Genomic DNA, 19,815 nt, shown 5'->3' with positions numbered 1-19,815 from the left:
TGCTGTGGGGAAGTAGCCCAGGGAATTGTACACGTCCTATTTCCCAAAAGTCAGCTTTCATAGCTGCTAATTTTAGGGTCCCTGGGCTGGAGCCTGGAGTAGAGGGCGGGCCCGGGCTCCCCCCTCCCCTCCCTGATTAATCACTGATACTGGGAGACAACAGAGACTGTACGAGGGAGGGTTGTTTCTCCTCACCTCCCTTGCTGGCTTATGATGAAAATTGCTCAGTAGACTGTGACCCTTGCCTCTAGAAAGAGAAGGGCCATGTGGGGGTCACAGTGAGCCTCTGAGGTTAGCAAAATCCGTCAGGAAACGCAGGACCCACAGAGTCAAGGACAGAACTTTGTCACACTACATACTGCTACCCTGGGAATCCTACATATGGGAGAAGAGTGCAACACATGGCCAAGGAACCCCCGCCTCCCTGGCCCCTCATGCCAACAGGACAAGCACTGCCACATCTGGAAATGGCACAGAGGTGCCATCTGAAATGCCTGCGCCAGCACAGCCGCTGTCCGGTGCTAGGACGTACCAACTGCAGGGCGTGGTTCCCCTCAGAGGTGGCCTTGGCAACCTGTGAGACTAACACAGTGCTGCAGAAGCAGAAGCTCCTGAATTCTGGTGTTGCAGGGTGCCAAGCCCCATGCAGAGGAGTTTCTGCTGGAGGAGGCAGAGCCAAGTGCTTCCACGCGAGCCTAGGAGCGCAGAGCTGCTGGTGCAGAGGCCAAAGGGCACAGCCAGAGGGCCCTGATTTTTGCACCAATGGCTCTATGTTCTCAGAACCGACAGATAAAACCCTGTGCCCGAGAGCAGAGAAGCAAAGAACTGCCTAGAGACTACTGAGGACCAAACACCCTGGCCCATCCAGAGGGCATGAGAATACCATACAGTAGGAAGCCAGACAAGTTTCCCTCCCCAGAACAGCTGCGCCAGGGTGCTCTGGCAACTCCACCAGTAACACAGTTTGAGTTCACTTGCCCTTTTGTTTGGGAGGCCAGGGCACTGGTCTCTCCTGTCTGTCCCCCACCGCCTACATGGAATGGTTTGGCTCACTCTGGGCCGACCTGCCATGAAGATCATTGTTCAGTCACACAGGGGGGACTCTTGTGTGACTCCCCCCCAGCTACTCAGAAAGGTGGATCTTTGAAACTTGACTCTGAAGGCCACATTCTGATCTCACAAGCACAGGTGTACATCCAATGGCTCACTGAAGTCAATGGATTTACACTGAGATCAGAACCCGACTCTCGATGTCTAATGCCCTTGTACCTTTGCACTTGAGGTCAATGGTAACAGACAGAGGGTGCCTCTTCAGCATCTCCTTGCGCTTGTCATCCAGCTGCACACCCAGCGTGGGGCGGCGACGCTTCTGCAGCAGTGGAGAGCAAAATCACAGCGCCTGAAAACATGTCACATTCTTCCCACCCCATGGCGACGTGCTCATGGCAAATGGGGTAAGCTTCTGTCTTTTGCAGGCAAAACAATGCTTAGCACTCACACAGTAACTTAATTATAACTACTCCATGCAGCATCCTGGACGCCAGGTAGGGAATTTACAGATAGGGAAACTGAGGCACAGAGCTGTGATTTGCCAAGTTCACAAAGGGTAATCGGGGATCTCAGATCTCAGGAGCTGCTGAGTGCTCTCTTCGATAGCATCTGCACGTCTGACTGCCCGTACTGTGTGTGCACCTTCTCCCAAAGCACTAAGAACCTGAACCCTATGCCTGGCATACAGAGCCCAGTCATGCAAACCTCCTAGGAGAAGGTTTTCAAAGGCACTTAGGGCAGTTCGGTGCTCAACTCCCATTGCCTTTGAAAACGGATTGAAAACGAAAAGGGCTCTGAGAACATTAACCCTCACATCCCCTCCTTGGGAGGTGTGACAAAGTGAGAATTTTGGTAATATTTTTATGATTCCTCTGTATGCCTCAGTTTCCCCCAAGCTTTGCATTGCTATGCACGGAATATAAAGGGTTAAAAAGCTGTTCATGGGGCAGAGCAGGGGACAGGAGGTGTTGGGCCATGTAACTGTGTGTGTGTGTGTGGGGCGGGTGTAAATGGGTGTGTCAGGACTGGCTGAAACTGACCCATATCAATGGAGGATCCGGAAAGGCAAAGGGAACCCCAATAGCCAGGACATTCACACCTAGCAACCCACAGCCAAGAGGAAGCAGATCCCCCTTGCAGGGAGAAGCAGAGCAAAGGCCTGGAGCTGGAGAACAAAGGGGAAAGGTGGCAGGGAGCTAAGAGCTTGACTCTGGAGCCAGAAGGACCCCAGGGACTCAGGAGAAAGGGACAGATGGCAGTGCTGGCCAGGGTGAATTCTATCCCAACCTTTGCCTCTCCACACCAGGGCAGAGAAAAATCAGTGAGGTTTTATTTGAAAAAAGAAAAAAAAAATTAAGAAATTAGATTTTATTTGAAATCCGATTCTTTTTGATGTTATTCCAATCACAGTAAGTTTTTTCTTGTAAACCGGTTTAAAAGGAATAAAAACAGGGAGGGAGGGAGGGAGGGAATGAACTCTACTAGTTTTGAAAGTCTGAAGGACAGCCCAAGTAACGTAGGAAACGGTCTCTCCTTTTTATGAGACTGAGGTGAGTAGGAACTTAAACTCAAGTCACTTTCCTATCAGCATGTTTGAAAATTTTTCCTGGCTGACCTGAAATAATCAAATAATTCACAGACTACAATGAATCCCTATTGAGTTGTAAATGTGAAACATGTTTTGATAAGAAGTTTATGTATCCAAAACATTTAAAAGTTGGTTTGTATAATAAAAATAAATCTTATAATGCTGTTCTGTGTGTTTAATTAAATTCCTGTTACCACCTTAATGAAATTTGACACAAATCAGGCGCAAAAAGCGAATTACCTAGTAAATAAGCAATGTCATTCACCCTTGTACAATTAACAAGAATTTGAAACTATTAAGCTATATAATTACTTAAATAAATTTATATAGTTAGTTTATCCCCCAAGATAACAAAAAGATATACCAAATCTAGTGTACAGGTTCTATTTAGTTGTAAATCAACATGTTTTAATGGTTATAATCAACCAATAAAGTTGCACTTTTCTTCATAAAAAAATCACTGAAGTACAAATGGAAAAGCTGATTAAAATCAATTATATAAATGAGGTTTTCCACTGGGTGATTTAAATCACGATTTACACTGCTGATTTAAATCAGCCCTCCGCGCTCCATGCTAACCAAAGGACTTTCCGATTCTGGAGGCCAGGAGACTAAGAAATCATTACCTTGGTTTGGAAAGGCTGCCTGGTGGCACTGCAGATACTCTAGGAGCACAGTGTAAGTCCTTGGGGCCCAGTGCACTAAAGGGGTCACTCCCAAGGGACTGGTTACAGGCTGGGCATGGACTAGACCAGGGGTGGCCAACCTGGGGCTCCGGAGCCACATGCGGCTCTTCAGAGGTTAATATGCGGCTCCTTGTCTAGACACCGACTCTGGGGCTGGAGCTACAGGTGCCAACTTTCCAGTGTGCTGGGGAGCGCTCACTGCTCAACCCCTGGCCCTGCACCCACTCCTCCCCTTTCCACCCCCTCCCGAGCCTGCCGTGGCCTCACTCCTCCCCCACCCCCCGAGCCTCCTGCATGCCACGAAACAGCTGATCGGCAGGGCTGCCGGTGGGTGGGAGGCGCTGGGAGCGGGGTGGGGGAGCTGCTGTGACGTGTTACTGTGGCTCTTTAGCAATGTACATTGGTAAATTTTGGTTCCTTCTAAGGCTCAGGCTGGCCATCCCTGGAGTAGACCCTGTGGATCTGTGACAGGAGGCATCGTCGGTCCTATTTTACAGATTGGCACGTTGAGGCCCAGAGGAGAAGTGACTTGCTCAAGGTCACACGTTGGATCAGCGGCAGATCAGGGAAGAGAAGCCCCGGCCCCGACTCAGCCCCCCACTCTAAGCATTATCTAATGCTTCGCTGGCAGAAACAGAGGTGGGTCCACCCACGTGAGGTGAGAGTAGACCCCAGGATTTCAATATTGGGGCTGTGCTAGTCCCTTACCGTGGTCTGCTCCTCTTCAGCATCAGAATCACTCTCGTCATCTGCACATTCAAACAGAGGGATAAGCAACAGCCATGCGCAGGGATCCATTTGAGAGACTGTCCAAACATCACGGTGACAAGGAGGTACCCTGGCACCGCATGCCCCAGGGACCCACTACCCCAGCACTGCCTGGGGAGACACCGGCGCCCCACAAAGGGGCACTTAGCACAGCTGAGGCCCTCGGTGTGTTACATACCGTTTGGCCCCTTTACAGCCTCTACACTACAGTGTGCAACTGGGCAGTGCTGGAGGGACTCTTCCTAACACCCGGCAGCCGGTCTCTCCAGGAGGGTGAGTCGGGTGTGAGGGAGGAGCCAAGGCTAGTTAAGCAACCACTGCACAGATATAACCTATAGAGCTAGTTAAGCCCTGCCCAAGGGACAACACTGCTCCTCGGATCCTTCCACCACCCCCCGCACCAGTATCAGCTTTCAGCCCCCCAGGCTGGGCCAAGGCAGGCAGGTGGGGATATCAAGTTATAACTTACCTTGGGAGTCCTCTGGTGGCTTGTAGAGGGCTTTGGCTTCTTCCACACTCCCTTCAATTGCCACAGCCAGCTTCTTATCTGTGGAGGGCAAAGCGCCATTCAGCACATCTTGAGGTAGGAAGCCAGGCAGTTAAAGGGAAGGTTGCTGCTGCTGGCCACCTAGAGAGGCATCAAGCTTGGAAGCAAGGATGCCAAGGAGTTTGTCAAGTTACTTATGTAGCCTCTTCCCCACTCGCAACAGGCAGATTCAGTGCCCAGTGGGCAGCTGATCTGAACCTGCAGCGTCACTGGCATCTCGGCGGCACAGTGTAAGACATTTTGTTTGTAAGCATTCTCCAGAGCTGTGGTGACATCACCCTCCCATCCAATGCTTTGTGCACCTCTCCTCAGGTGGAACAGCAGTAATGACACCCAGACACTCTAGTGACATTGTGGTGCGAGGGGGATCACAAATTTCCCACTCCGATTATTGTTTCGCATTACCCTCCATCGATACGCCCCATTCCCCAAATGCTGGTATCCCCTATGTCAGGGGCAAAATGCCAGATGGGTTGTGATCCTGCTTTAAATGGATTTTGTGCAATGCAACACCCATCAAGGCATTTTTACCAGGCTCATCGCTGTAGCAGGTAACTGCATCTGGGCTGAGGAGCCTCAACTGAAACATCACAAGAAGAAAGAAGAACTAGAGATGAAAGCTGGTCAGCAGCATTTGGCATGCACATCTCTGCATGTCAGCAATTGGAAGGAGTAAAAAGAACAATTCAAAACTGATCAAAGGACATCCTTTTTCACACATTTAATTAAGACTATGGAACTCACTGCCACTGAAGTTGTTGAGGCCAAGAACTTTGCAAGAGTCTAAAAAAGGACAACGAGGAGTCCTTGTGGCACCTTAGAGACTAACAAATTTATCTGGGCATAAGCTTTCGTGGGCTAGAACCCACTTCATCAGATGCATGAAGTGAAAAATACAGGAACAGGTATAAATACATGAAAGGATGGGGGTGCTTTACCAAGTGTGAGGTCAGTCTAACGAGAGAAATCAATTAACAGCAGGATACCAAGGGAGGAAAAATAACTTTCGAAGTGGTAAGAGAGTGGCCCACTACAGACAGTGGACAAGAAAAAAAGGACTGGTCATGTATACGGATAACAAGAATACCCAGTTATATTAATGATGTGTCCTGAGGCACCCAAAACTAACTATTAGAGATCAGGTTGAGACTTAATATGGGAGCCCATTATCCCACATCTGCTACTGCAGGCTTCTTACACCTTCCCCTGAAGCATATGGTGCTCGCCACTCTCGGAGACAGGACGCTGGAGTGGATTGGCCTCGGGTCCAATCTAGCCTGGCAATCCCTAAGGAGTCTCAGCCCCAGGAGCTCAGCTGTGGGATTGGTTTAGGGGTTTCCAGGGTGTCAATCACCACAGTATGCAAGCACTGCACAGAGAATTAGAGGGGCCACACACTGGGGTTCTACGCTGGGCCCTGTCGGGGCTCTAGGAAGCTCTAAACCCGGGGGGCGGGGATTTGGCTATTTTAAAAACAACCATCTTCTGCTACAAAGGAGGCTTCTGGCAGGTCTCAGATGCAAGGAAAGAAAGGTACTCATCCTGCCTGAGGGGCTGGGAGGAGGGTTTCATGTTAGCTAATGGGGTGGGCCAGAAAAGGACGGGACAGAGGGGAGGGAGAGAGGGGCAGAAGGGAGAGGAAGAGTGATGAAAAGAAGTGCTATCCCCTGGCTGTATGTGTTGAGAAGCAGATGACAGTTAAACAGGTCTCAGCAACAGTGAATTTGCAGGGCAAGGAAGGGGGCCCCTTGACCGGCAGATGAAGTTACAGGAGCACACTGAGGCACAGTCAGCACAGAGGGCATTAGCCTGGGCTCTCCTGGGAGCTGCCAACCCATGTGCTTTGACAGAGGACTTAGAATCATAGAATATTAGGGTTGGAAGGGACCTCAGGATGTCATCTAGTCCAACCCCCTGTTCAAAGCAGGACCAATTCCCAACTAAATCATCCCAGCCAGGGCTTTGTCAAGCCAGGCCTCTAAGGAAGGAGATTCCGCCACCTCCCTAGGTAACCCATTCCAGTGCTTCACCACCCTCCTCGTGAAACAGTGTTTCCTAATATCCAACCTAAACCTCCCCCACTGCAACTTGAGACCATTACTCCTTGTTCTGTCATCTGCTACCACTGAGAACAGTCTAGATCCATCCTCTTTGGAACCCCCCTTCAGGTAGTTGAAGGCTGTTATCAAATCCCCCCCCCTCACTCTTCTCTTCTGCAGACTAAATGACCCCAGTTCCCTCAGCCTCTCGTAAGTTGAGGGGTTGGATTGCCTCCTTACTGCACACGAGCCACACAAGGGATGGGAGCCATGTCAATTTCAAGGCTCTGCCCTGGACCACATCTCCCTGGCAAGTTACGGGCTTTGTCCCACTAGAGGAAGCCACGCAGGAGCTGATCTCCCAAGCCGTACCCAGCAAGCAGTAAGGCCTGGTCCAGGCTGCTACATCGTTCGGCGTGTGAAAAACCCACCCCTCCGAGCGCCGTAGCTATGTTGACCTAACCCACGGTGTAGACACAGCTAGGCTGACAGAAGAATGCTTCCATTGCTTGGGGGCGCTGGAGTGCTGAGACCGATGGAAACACCCCTTCCATCACGGGGGTATGGCTGCATAGCTCCACCAACATAGCTACGCCGCTGTTGTCCCAACAGCGCAGACATGGCCTTCGACAGCCCTTTCTGAATGGTCCTGGATCATGACAGCCCAACAGGCAGGAGTGCCAAGTGCCAATGCCATACTACTGTGGGGGCTGTTGACGTGGCATATCTGAGTTGGCTGCTGGCTTTAAAGCCGTCACTGCAGCAGTGCCCACAATCCCTGATCACCTTGAGTGGGCCAGCAGGGATGGAGGGGGCAGAGGTTCGAAAAGAGCTCTCAAAGGAGGGGCGTGGGAGGGAGGGGGCGAGGGATTCAGCCACAGCAGCCAAACAAATTAGGTTCTCAGATGATGCTGCTTCATCAGGCTGGCTCCCAGGTTGTGGCTGCTCCCAAGCGGGCTCCAAGAGCAGCAGTGGAGGAGCCACACAGGGCGTGCAGAAGCAGCGGAGGCAGAGTGGATCGGATGAAGCAGAGTCATCCGCAAGTCTTGCAACAGCAGGGTTTTCTGCAGGCAGCTGTGAAATTTGGCCCATGGGGGATGGACTCCCTGCTCCCCTCAGATCACAGCTTTCAATGACACAGATGAAGGCTGTTTTCACTGCCTTACCCCCACTCCCCCGCCATTGATACTCACCACAGGCCTGCCCATAGGCATTGGCTTGGACAAAGAGAACATAGAGAGGTGGTGGCAAGTGTCTAGCCGTCTCGTACTGCTTATGTGCCTGGTCGAAAGGCATGAAGAGATACTCTTGGACAGGGAGGGAGGCCTGGTGGGACACAAATCACACGCACGATTAGCACTGCAATTGTTTGCACACCAGCCCAGTCACCGAGTGCTTTGTGCTCTATGCTGCAGTGCAGGAGACCCGGAACCTGTGCCAGGAGCACACACAACCCTCTGGACAGAGAACACCTTGAGGTGCTCAGCGGCAGCAGCCACCAGAGATAACAGGGGGAGGACTAATGGCTCTGCAGATGGGAGAGAACCCACTTCCTTCACCTGCTCTTCCCAGCCAAGTCTGATGCAAGGGGAAGAAGCTACAATTGCTCTCCATGGAAGGTCCCATCTAACGAGTCTTCTGCCAGCACCTTGGCAGAGGCCGCTGCACAATGAGATTGCACAGGAAATCCTCGCCCTGTGAGGATCTGGAAGCGCAGGTAAAGGAGCAGGAAGTAGTTCCAATGCCTCCCAACAGCCTCAGTCCCCATGCTCCCAGTGCTCTGAATCTCCCTTTCTGTGGATTTAGAAAGCCTGTCCCCCCACCATCTACCCCCCAACAACTGAGGGTTAGAGGGCAGACAGGCAAGGGCCAGCACAAAGGGTTTCTGATCCACCTAGCAGGAAACACACAGACTCTCACTGCAAGCGGCCAGTCTCCCAGGCAAAGAGGAGTGCTGGGTTAAGCTCAGGAAGTACCTGCATGATGCTGTTGAGCCGGGGCTGGAGGCTGCTCAGATATTCCTTCTTCACTTCTATCTCCTTCAGGATCTTCTCCTTGTTGGCCAGACACTCCTTATACTTCTCCGCCAGCCTGCATAAGAGAAGCTCATTTACAGCACTGCGTTCACAAAGGAGACAGATGTCAGATCAGAATCTCTGCTCCCTGTTGGTGCATTTCTAAACCTCAGGATCCAGAGCTCCTGATTCCACTGTCAGGGGCTCCGGAACCGAGATAGGTCCCTCTATGCTTTGAAGTCTGCTTCAGAGCCTATTTCGATCAATATCTGACCTTGCTGTCGCCTCTGAAGTGATGTGATAAATGAAGAGTTCATTAAAATCCAAGGGAAAGGGAAAACAAACAGCAAGAAACTTAGCAGAGCTGGAAAACTGGAAAAGTTGAAAAGAACTCTGAAGAGAGTTCAAGAGAGCATGCATCTGTTAAGAGAGAACTGTTGAGGTGGGATCTCCACGTGGATCTTCTCAGAGTTGGGTTGCCTGTGGAAGCAGCCCAAAGCAGGTAGTAAACTCCATTCCAGACTAGCTGGTCCCTTCAGGCTTTGGAATCTATGAAAATAAAACTGAGGAGAAACTATTTGAGAAACTTGAAGAGTAAATGTGCCATTTAGTAAACACAGCAACATATTCCAAGCGCTTTTCTACTTGAAGAAATGACGACATAGGAATGGACCCTCCTTACTCCCCAGATCTGCTCCCATATTAGCATCTCAACTGCTGACTTTAGCGACAAAGTACATTCATGCTGCTTTATTGGGTCTGTTAGCCCTGCAGAGCTAAAACAGCGACAGGAAAGTCTTTTCCATCGTGTGCTGTCATCAGACACATTTTGTTTTTTTAATTTTTATTAAGTGCCTATTAATAGCAGCTGTGCAAACCCGTGGAGGACAATGAGGTTTCACATATGACTAAGGGACTTATTTGGCCTAAAGAACCTTTACTACTGGCTCTGATAAATGAGAGAGAGACCAGCTTGACTCTCAGAGCCCAAGAGGTGAAACCCCCCTCATCACTTCTAATTGTGAACTGAGGATAATTGCTGATCAGAAAATGGTTCTTTCGCCCCTGTGATTTTTTTCCAATCAAAAAACAGAATGCCTGAAAGTCAAAATATTTTGATTTGGAAATGCCACCGCAGGGTCTGATGGGAGTTGTACTTTGGGTGTCCAATGCTACCATTCTGCCCTATACAGGCTCCTTGATTAGTCTACATGTCCCAGGATGTACCAGGGTCTCCACTCTTGAAGAGGGATGGCATGTATCATAGCAGTTTTGCATCATGGCAGATGAAGTCCAGCTGGGGAGCCTGGCCCACAGAGAAGAATGGAAGCATGAGGCAGCCAAACTACAACTCTCACTACACACTGCAGTGGCATTTCAGAATCAAAATATTTCAGCTTTTGAGCATTCAGTTTTTCACCCCAAACAATGGAGGTTTCCCACGGAAAGCAGAGCCGTTTTGTGAAAAATTCTGTTTTGTGGAAAACCCAATTTTCCATCAGAAAAACAGTTTCGACAGAAAGGCTAAGGCTGTTTGGAATGGAACTGCCGAGACAAACACGGAACCCCACAAGGCCAGTTTTACACAGGCCCTCACTTAGAAATACAGCTTTAGCTAAGCAGCATATCATAAATATCACATGATGTTATGGGAGGGTGTGACTGGCTGGAGAATGGCAGAAATGGAAAAACCACAAAGCTTCCAGTCAGAAGAGTTCTCATAAATAAAACCTACTTTTAAGCTAGTTCAAGAGACTACACCCCACAAATTAGAGTTGCCAAGCCAGGGAAAAAGAGACCATGAACACTGTAGGCACTAGGGCTAGGAGTTGCACAGGTGACTAGTGATTTAACCACACACCTTCCACTCACTTCTGTGGGGAAACCTCACCCTAGCTCTTCTTTGCTTTTTAAAGACGGTTTCCAATGTGCAGACATTTTTAGTGGGACACTAAAGCAATCCTTTGGCAGGATGCTCCTCCTGAGGTTACCGATGGATGATTTAGGATTGGTGATGGCTGAGCCCGTTAATGATGACCCACTGGAAAGCAGCAACGGACAAAGAATTGCATGCTCTCGGCGCCACCTTGTGGTGTATATAATATGTGCAACTAGCACAAATTCACAGCCATGGACTTGCCAGTAGTTCTTTATGCCAGGCCAAGTATCATGTGTCTGTTTGCTGCATGATCCACTGTACTAAAAAGACTGAGGTCACCCCCGTCTAGTACAGGATTGCAGGTCAATTCCACAGCCAGTCTTGAGGACACTGGATTTCACAGGCACACAGCTGATCAGATCTAAGCACTGCCACCATGGCTGCATTGCTGGCCGACTCCTTGCTACAAGAATCAGCTTCCAGAGTCAATGAAGTCAAGTGGCCCTAGTTAAAAAGCACGGCTCTATATGGGGCTGCCTGAATCAATGACATCATAGTTATATCCCTCATAACACACACCTCCCCTTCCTCATTTGAACTAGGGAGCTCTTATGCTTTTAAAATGCAGAATTACACTCTTTACAGCCCACTTCTGTAAAACAATGGGTGCTGTTCTTCTGGGAAGAGACCAGGGCATAGCTCCGGCTCCCTTTAATTAGTCACATGAGAGAAGACTCCCTGAACTGAGAAACAGGATCAAGACACTGTTTGGAATAAACCAGAAACTACTGTACGGTAGAAACAGTTCTGAGAGACAGGCCCATCTGTGTGTTACAAAGGGATCTGCCATTTGTCCTTTAGTAACTAGTTTAAACTGACTTTGTAGCCTCTCTTTGTTGTTACTGTATCGTTTGGTTATTTTCAAAAAGCATGTTCCTGGGCTGTGATGTATACACCAGCAAACGCTTGGTGCCAGGTAGAGACAGGACTGATCTGAATGGTAGCCCGCTGGCTTACCTTTTGCGCTGCTCCAGCTCCCAGTCGAGGCGGGCCAGGGTCTGTTGGTGGGGCTCATTGAGGGTGATGTCAGGCTTGCTGATTTCTGGAGGAGCCTCTTTGTAAAATTCATCCACGCTCACTAGATCAATCTCCTCATGTTTTGACCTGCAGAGATGGAGGCGGGATGAGGCTGGGAATCCCAGTGCAGAGCTGCACCATTACCAGCAATCTCACAACCTCAGCATTCATTGTTTCCCAATTATGAGACCCACTTTACAACATGAATTACTACAGTTCCAGAGAGCAAAATGGCAACAGGCCCCACACAGTTCATATCTGAACAGGGCCATTCCTTTCCTGGGTGTTGGCAGCACATGTTCCCTGCCTGGCTGTGTCTCCTGGGATTTACTGAGGAGTCAGCCGAGGGGCAGTCTCACTTTGTATCAGCTCAGAGATGTGACTGTGGAAGGTGCAGCCTCTGGAATAACTACACTGATGCAGTTCAGTTAAGCATTTTAGAGACTAATCCAAAGAAAACTTCCTTAGACCAGCACGATTCCTATCAAAATCCTTCACAGTATTTATCCTGACTGTCCTGACTCTTCCCTATGCACCAGTCTCCTTCCACTTGCCCAAGGAACCTCCAGGATATCCAGATCACATGCCAGATTCTCAGCCCTAGTATGGCTGCATTCAGGATTCTTATGATCTTTCAGAGACTGGAGCTAGGCTCTCCTTGTGACTCTAGGCATCACACGTTCCCTAAGCCCCTTTGTATTGGACACGTGCAACTCAAGTTACAGCCTCCTTCTCTCTTGCTGTACTCACTTAAACTCCAGGCATTTGGTGATCTCCTTCTGCAGATGCATCACCTCATACAACAGGTTCTGGAGTTGCAGGTGATAGGCGTCTACTTTCTGCTTTGCCTGAAAGAAGAATGTGATCAGGTGAGTGTAAAAATCACAGTGCAGATAAAACCGGAATTAATAGAGCAACGTGCCCAACAGATGGCAAGGACCAAGGGCTGCCATTTGGAGATGGCAGATATTAGGGAATGGCCATGGTGAAACCCAGGAGATATCATGGACACCAGCCTGTACAAAATGGCCTTGAGATCATTACTAGTGGGGAGATCAGGGCATGCAAGGTGAGAACCAAATCAAATTGGATGTTCTTCTAAAAGATCTGCTCTAGTTCAAAGAATTAATTCTCCGGTCTGTGTTTGATAGGTCAGACCAGATGATCACAGTGGTCCCTTCTGAATCTATAACTACTGCAAACAAAAGCTGCCAGATGAGAAGAGAAGCTGGCTTTGTAACTCTATGTGCCTGCTATAAGGACACTGCTAAGGCTTTTCATTCCTGTGGGCACTACTCACTGCAAAAAAGTTTTGCAAATTGGAAACCAGTGACTGGGTTAGAGCAAGCATGCAGGTATGTAGGGTTCCAGGAGCTAGCCAGTCTGGGAAGGTTCTAAGGCAGTGGTCCCCAAACTTTTGACCTTACGCCTCCCCTTACCCCTGTCCGCATCTCCCCCATACACACACCGGGAGCGGGGCCGGAAGAGGGACTGTGGCTCCGTGAGGGGCAGGGCGGAGTGCAGACAGGGATAAGGGGGCAGAGGCTGGGCTGGCAGCCGGAGCCAGCAGCGGAGCTGGGTGGCACTTCCTCCCAGCCCTCTGTGGGGGCTGGCCCAGGCCCCAGCCGTACACCAGTTTGTGGACCCCTGTTCTAAGGAGTTCAATGGTATCAACTCAGCTTACTTGGAGGTTTATGAGTAATTAATAAGGGTTTATCTTAAACACAGTGTTTGGGATTTACCAGTTACTTCTACATTGATATACTATCAAGATGACAATTACTGGTGCTATGGTAATGGGTGAATTAGAAATACCTAGAGAGAGGATTTTGATCCCTGCAGAAATCTGGAATTTGAATAATAAACTTGATTCTCCACATTAAAAATAAAAAAAAGGATTCATGGCTGAAGCAAGGGACAGGTCATGCCAAGTTGTAGGGAAGAGGCTGCAGCGATTAGCAACAACACAGCTTCTTAGCTCACTACCTGTGTATTTACTTGATAAGAACGTAAGTCAAGTTTTGTCAGGAACACCCATCACTGTGTCTTTATCTCCAACCCAGACCTGTGAATGGTCTGATTGTACCGACATGGATACTTCCAAGCAGGATCTCCAGATAGAAAAGGAGGGAGAAAATGCAGGGCAGCATGGACTGGTGCTTGAGAGCCCTGGGGCCTATACCCAGCTCTGCTGGGTAACCATTGTACAGGGAGGAGAATTGACTGGCCCAAGGAGGAAATGATACACCTCCTTTGTAAAGTGCTTTGAGATCTAGGGATGCAAAGTTCTACACAAGAGCGAGGCACTATTTTCTTCTCAGCCCTGCTGCACATCAGATCAATAGCAGCTTCTTGACTGTTAAATCATGTCTGAGACATTAAGAGGGTGCTGCTGCTTCTTCATTCATTCTAGTTATTAGATTATCTGCTTCACTTCAGTGGAGTTTCCCTGTAAAACTCTAACTCAGAGATCACTTGGATCTAATCCAGTGTGCACTAAGGTACCAGATAGTAACCCCCCGCCCCCCTCCTCCTCTGCCATTCCAGGTAGCATCCCTTTCAATCTCTGGCCTCCATTGTACCTCATGGGTCTGATCTCTCCCCTTCTTTAGTCGAATATGAGCCAAACGGTTGAGTTTCTTCAGGGTCATGAAGTGCATGCAGCTCTGGATCCGACGCTCTTCTATCGCAACAGCCTGACAAGTAGGAAGGAGAGCTGGGGTAAGGAAGTTTACTCGCTAGTAACTGTTGTTTGAGTAGATTGCCACTGCAGAGACACTTTGTTACTGTGCATGGGAGGAGTAACTAGAACAAGCAGGGATCTGCAGAGCCTGGAAATAAGGCGTACGTTTTTGGCAGTGAGGGTAATAAACCAATGGAACAATTTACCAAGGGTGAGGTGGATCACTGACAATTTTTAAATCAAGATTGGATGTTTTTCGAGAAGCTCTGCTCTAGGAATTATTTTGAAACAGGTCTTCAGCCTGTTATACAGGCGGTCAGATGGGATGATCACAATGGTCCCTTCTGGCTTTGGAATCTATGAGACAATTCTCAAAGGTGAAACGCTGGTTAATATCTCTAGGACTTCCTAAGGTGCCACATATTTCCAGGCTCACTGGAAATAGACATGTAGGTTCTCTCTCACTGGAAATAGACATGTAGGTTTCTCTTCCTTAGTCCAGGAAGGGATCAGAATCAGAAGATTCCTCATGGGCTCAATACAGGGCTCTTTTTCGCTCAGGGGGCCGGATTCATGACATCCTTCACTGGGATTTAAACCTTTCAGAGACCAAGTGTGTTTACCCTTTGGTTCAATCATCAAACAATCCTGACTATTACCAGGTGGATCTACCCTATCCTGGAGGTACACAGACTTCAGTCAATGACTCACACCCATGTTTCCATTGTATTAGGTGTAGTGACAGCTGCTAGCCTGACAGCCCTGGCTGAAGTCCTCCTCTCAGCCACAGACCAGCCACAGCACAGGCAGCTGCAGTGCCCGCTTTCCCTAACAGTATGTCTCAACTCTGAGCTGATGTGGCCATCCTGTGGGGGCAAGAGGTGAGTTAAGGTCCATGCTCTTCGCTCTCTAAACAACAGTCATTAGAGTCAGCCTGCTATGTGAACACCTGCCTAGCAGGAACTTGAACGAGACCCACCAACTCACTTCACACAGGCCCCCAAACAGGCATCAGGCAGCGGTAATCAATAACCTGGGCTGAATTCTCTCCTGTCCCCACACCGCTCTCCTGAGCTATTCAGTCCTCATATGTTATTTGGTTTTGCTGAGACTGTAATAAACGCCTTCCTCCTTTGTGCATCTTGCTAGGATGCCATGTGGATTTCAAACCCACTGCTTTCCTGGAACAGCAGAAAGGTATTTAAAAATGCTCAGGGGAAAGAACTCTAGGGGCTTCTTCTTACACTGTCTTTGCTGCCTTTGCTCTTCAGATCCTGGATTTCTGCCATGAGCCTCTGAAGTTCCTGGCAGGTTTGCTTGTAGAGTTCATAGTCTTTGTTGGGATCTCGGAGTTCCACCTCTGCCTCTTCACTGTAATACTTCACATCCTGCAAAGAGCCAGAAATACAGAGCAGCACTTAACACTCCCCCCGCCCTCCTCTGAAAAGCCCCCCCCCCCCCCCCCCCCCCCCCCCCGGTGGGGTCAAATTGACACTCCCTCCATTCCAAGTTTAAAGCAGCTTTATGCATCCTGAGAAGATCTAACTAATTGCTGGTATGGCAAACTCCACCGGGGATCTCCAAGTCTCGCGAGCTAAGGGCATGGCTACACTCGAAACTCCAAAGCGCTGCCGCGGGAGCGCTCCCACGGCAGCACTTTGAAGTGCGAGCGTGGTCGCTGCAGGTACTCCACCTCCCCGAGGGGATTAGTTTACAGCGCTGGGCTGGGAGCGCGGCTCCCAGCGCTGGGGCACTATTTACACTGGCGCTTTACAGCGCTGTAACTTGCTGCGCTCAGGGGGGTGTTTTTTCACACCCCTGAGCGAGAAAGTTGCAGCGCTGTAAAGCGCCAGTGTAGCCATAGCCTAAGACTGTCTCTCACACTGTCACTAGAGACCAGTATCGATTCCAACCCCACGTAGTTTGACAATCAAGAGAGGAAAAAGAGCAGTGAGTAAAGTTCTTTCAATTATCAGACAGGATGGAAGACAGTTCGTTAGCACTAGGCTCCAGTTTAGTTGCCACCCACACCCAATCCCCCCTCAATCTTTTCTTAAAACACCCCAAGATCTTTTTGGGGGCAGTGCAAACTTGTGACACAGCAAAAAAATTGCTCAGAGAGCACAAGGTGCAAACCCTGGCTCCCAGAGTCATAAACCATCTTTTCTCAGGATGCTGGCAATTGCTACAGGCAATTGTTGCTAAAATTCCCATTGACTTCAGTAAGAGTAGTGTAAGGCCAACCCTGAGTGCTTTTGAAAAGCTCACCCCTATAATACAGCGTACATGTGAGGGGTGATATTTTTCTGATGTCAAGAGCTTTCAGAACAAAGCAGTGAGCTGAACAATAGCCTCTTCTTCTGCATTCCAGCCAGCCCTACAGGCGTCTGATCTGCATGCAGAATTGCCACAGGCTTATAATCACCCTACCCCACCTGGTCAGGGTCAGCCCTGCTCCGCTTGCTCTCCTGCGGAGCCCCATCGGTGCGGATGACCTTGGGTTTCCTCTTCTTGCTCGAATCAGACGACATTTCTTATTTCACAGGCTGTGGAGCAGGAGAGGAATATAGAAATAGCTCGTCTCCAAAGAGGAGTCCCTCAATTCCTTTGAAACAAACTGGAGCTACTGTCAGAGCACTAGTACACCAGCGGGAGGGTAATCCAACCCCTCCCTCCCTATCCTAGTCACTACAACTCTTGTCCTGATCATCACGCCCCTCAGAGTATATCTGCTAAAATGAGACTCCTCACATGATCTGCCCACATCACTGAGTCCTTCCACTGCCTCCCCATTTCAGTGTCATACCTCTCCTACTCACTTCTGAGGCCCTCCAGCACTCTGCCTCATCTGCTTATCCCACCTAGCCTCATCATATCCCCACCCCCAAGGATGTGTCAATGCCTCATTTGTTTGTCTGCTTTTCCCCACAGTCATCTCGATATTGTTTTCCATGCCATGTCTTAGGCCTGGTCTACACTACGGGATTAATTCGGATTTAGCAGCGTTAATTCGAATTAACCCTTCACCCGTCCACACAACAGAGCCATTTAGTTCGAATTAAAGGGCGCTTTAAATCGATTTCTGTACTCCACCTCGACGAGCGGAGTAGCGCCAAAATCGATTTTGTTAATTCGAATTAGGGTTAGTGTGGCCGCACACAACTGAATTAATGTGATTAAAATAAATGGGGTAGTGTGGCCGCACACCACCGAATTAATGTGGTTAAAAACCGAATTAATGTGCTTAGTGTGGCCGCGCACAATCGAATTTATACAACCTGTTTCCCAAATTCGAATTATCTAAATTCGGATTAATCCCGTAGCGTAGACATACCCTTATACATGAACGCCCTCCCAGCTTTGCTTTGCCAAGCCATTCCCTGTCCTCATTCAAATCCCGCTGCCTCACTGCCCACAAAAAAACAGCCCCAAATGTAACCAAACTCAAGCCAGCTGCTTGACCTCATTGCTGCGAGAGCCTCGTCCCCTCTCGGAGGTCTGTTCCCCCCGGGCTTGGGCACATCACCTCTTCGGGGGCCTTGTCTTTCTATCTGTCCCATGAAGAACTCAGCACAGTTGTGGGGGCTGCAGATAAACCCATCACCCTCAGTACAGGGGATGGGAGTGAGAACCGCAACCGCGCCCCATTCCTTGTCTCTGCTCTTGGGGCTTCGCCCAGCCAGCACCTCCCCCCCGGCCCCCGACCCGCACACGGCGGCGCCTTCCAATGGCCGGGGGAGGGGGGGCAGCGAGAACAGCTCCCCCCAGAGCGGGGCCCCACAGTGTCCTAAGGGGCCCGGTCCCAAAACACACCGCGCCCCCGGCCACCTGGAGAGAGAAGCCCCGTCACACCCCGCCCCGCTGCCCCGGGCACTCACCGGCCTCCCGACCCGCCACTTCCAGCCTCCGAGCGGAAGTGCCCGGGCAGGAGGAGACGAGTCCGCGGTCAGCGAGGGCTAGAGCGTCCGCCGAGCTATAGCGCCCTCGGGGGGCCCTTGGCGGAGCTGCAGGAGGGAAGGGGACAGACAGATCCCTCCACCCACAGACCACCCCCCATACACATGGGGGAGGGGCCCCAAAGCCCCTATTGGAGCCCAGAGATCCCGAGTCGCTGCCCCTCATCTGCAGCATGTGGGGGTGTCTCCCCTCGTCCGCTCCCCGCTTGTGGGGCACCTGGGGGTCAGGCAGCTAAATGCCCCAAGGGCGGCTCTGCCCCACACGGAGGGGGTTCAAGGAGGAGACGGGGGTTGTCGGGATGGGACATGGTACCGGGGGGTGGGGGTTCTGGCCGGTTAGCACCTGCCCCCCAGCCCACACCCCATCAGGCTGCAGAGGGGTCTGCCCCCCCACTGACGTCTGATGGGCTGGGAATAGCAGGGGTTAGAGCAGTGGTTCCCAACCTATTGATCATTGTGGGCTGCATATGCGGCCCCCAGTGTATGTGGGCCACAGGTTGAAAACCACAGCACCCCCTCCCGCTACAACTCCCCACGGACCCCAGGCTATGCCCAGCACCCCACACCCAAAGAGCACCCCTGGCTTGAAGTGGTTTCCATCATATTCAGTGTTTACAGTTTGGTTCAATGGCTCTCAGCCTCCCCACCCCCACTATAAAAATTGTCCCAGCCCCCATGCCAGAGACCCCTCTGGGGCCAGGGTTGGCAGCCAGGACCCCAGGCACAGGGCCAGGAGTGGAGTCCCACGTAAAACCTGGGGGTGCTGCAGCACCCCTGCAAACCTCATAGTTCATGCACCTTTGCCACTCAGCACCCCCCACCCCAGCCCCTCACTGCCCAGAGCCCCCCCACAAACCTCCCCAGAGATCCACTCACCAGACTGTTGCTGGCAGGAGCACTCCAGCAGGGCTGCCTGATGCTGTCTCCCTATCAGCCAACCCTGCCTCCTGCCAGACCCGAAATGTTGATTTTTTTCTTAGCACACAGCTGGGCTGCTGCTGTGTGCTAATTGGGCCGCATGTGGCCACGGGTTGAGAACCAGGCCACAATACAATAACTGCTTCCTCCTCCCCAGCAGGCAGAGATAGCCCCTATACTCCTGCCTGTCGTTCCCAGCACCATGGGAACCTGCTTACAAGAGGATGAGATTACAGTGGACGAGAAGCTGGATATAGGTCAGCAGTGTGCCCTTGTTGCCAAGAAGGCTAACGGCATATTGGGCTGCATTAGTAGGAGCATTGCCAGCAGATCGAGGGAAGTGATTATTCCCCTCTATTCAGCACTGGTGAGGCCACATCTAGAGTATTGTGTCCAGTTTTGGGCCCCCCACTTCAGAAAGGATGTGGACAAATAGGAGAGAGTCCAGCAGAGGGCAACAAAAAGGATTAGGGGGCTGGAGCACATGATTTATGAGGAGAGGCTGAGGGAACTGGGATTGTTTAGTCTGCAAAAGAGAAAAGTGAGGGGGGATTTGATAGCAGCCTTCAACTACCTGAAGGGGGGTTCCAAAGAGGATGGAACTAGGCT

The 19,815-nt window shown here is 50.4% G+C and overlaps 1 protein-coding gene across 3 annotated transcripts in view; it reads right to left on the bottom strand.

Moving 5' to 3' along the window:
* The window catches only part of THOC5 (THO complex 5), a 30,122-nt gene extending 11,872 nt beyond the window's left edge, over positions 1-18,250 (bottom strand). The window contains exons 1-11 of one of the 3 annotated variants that reach the window (XM_026661220.2): positions 18,211-18,250; positions 16,768-16,878; positions 15,577-15,720; positions 14,232-14,345; positions 12,400-12,497; positions 11,590-11,736; positions 8,655-8,769; positions 7,872-8,004; positions 4,562-4,639; positions 4,033-4,073; positions 1,270-1,369 (exon numbers count right to left, since the gene is read on the bottom strand). In XM_026661220.2, coding sequence (XP_026517005.1) covers positions 1,270-1,369; positions 4,033-4,073; positions 4,562-4,639; positions 7,872-8,004; positions 8,655-8,769; positions 11,590-11,736; positions 12,400-12,497; positions 14,232-14,345; positions 15,577-15,720; positions 16,768-16,863 — 1,066 coding nt within the window. In that variant the 5' untranslated portion in view covers positions 16,864-16,878; positions 18,211-18,250. Of the gene's footprint in view, positions 1-1,269; positions 1,370-4,032; positions 4,074-4,561; positions 4,640-7,871; positions 8,005-8,654; positions 8,770-11,589; positions 11,737-12,399; positions 12,498-14,231; positions 14,346-15,576; positions 15,721-16,767; positions 16,879-17,794; positions 18,008-18,210 lie in introns of those variants that run through there. The other 2 variants (XM_026661219.2, XM_026661221.2) reach the window with 2 other exon arrangements.
* Positions 18,251-19,815: the final 1,565 nt, after the last annotated feature.

This window comes from Terrapene carolina, unplaced genomic scaffold, assembly GCF_002925995.2.
Source record: "Terrapene carolina triunguis isolate 2854851 unplaced genomic scaffold, T_m_triunguis-2.0 Scaffold951, whole genome shotgun sequence".
NCBI lineage: Eukaryota > Metazoa > Chordata > Testudines > Emydidae > Terrapene > Terrapene triunguis.
The sequence above is the reverse complement of the archived record's forward strand: the minus strand, read 5'-3'. Positions and strand labels throughout refer to the sequence as shown.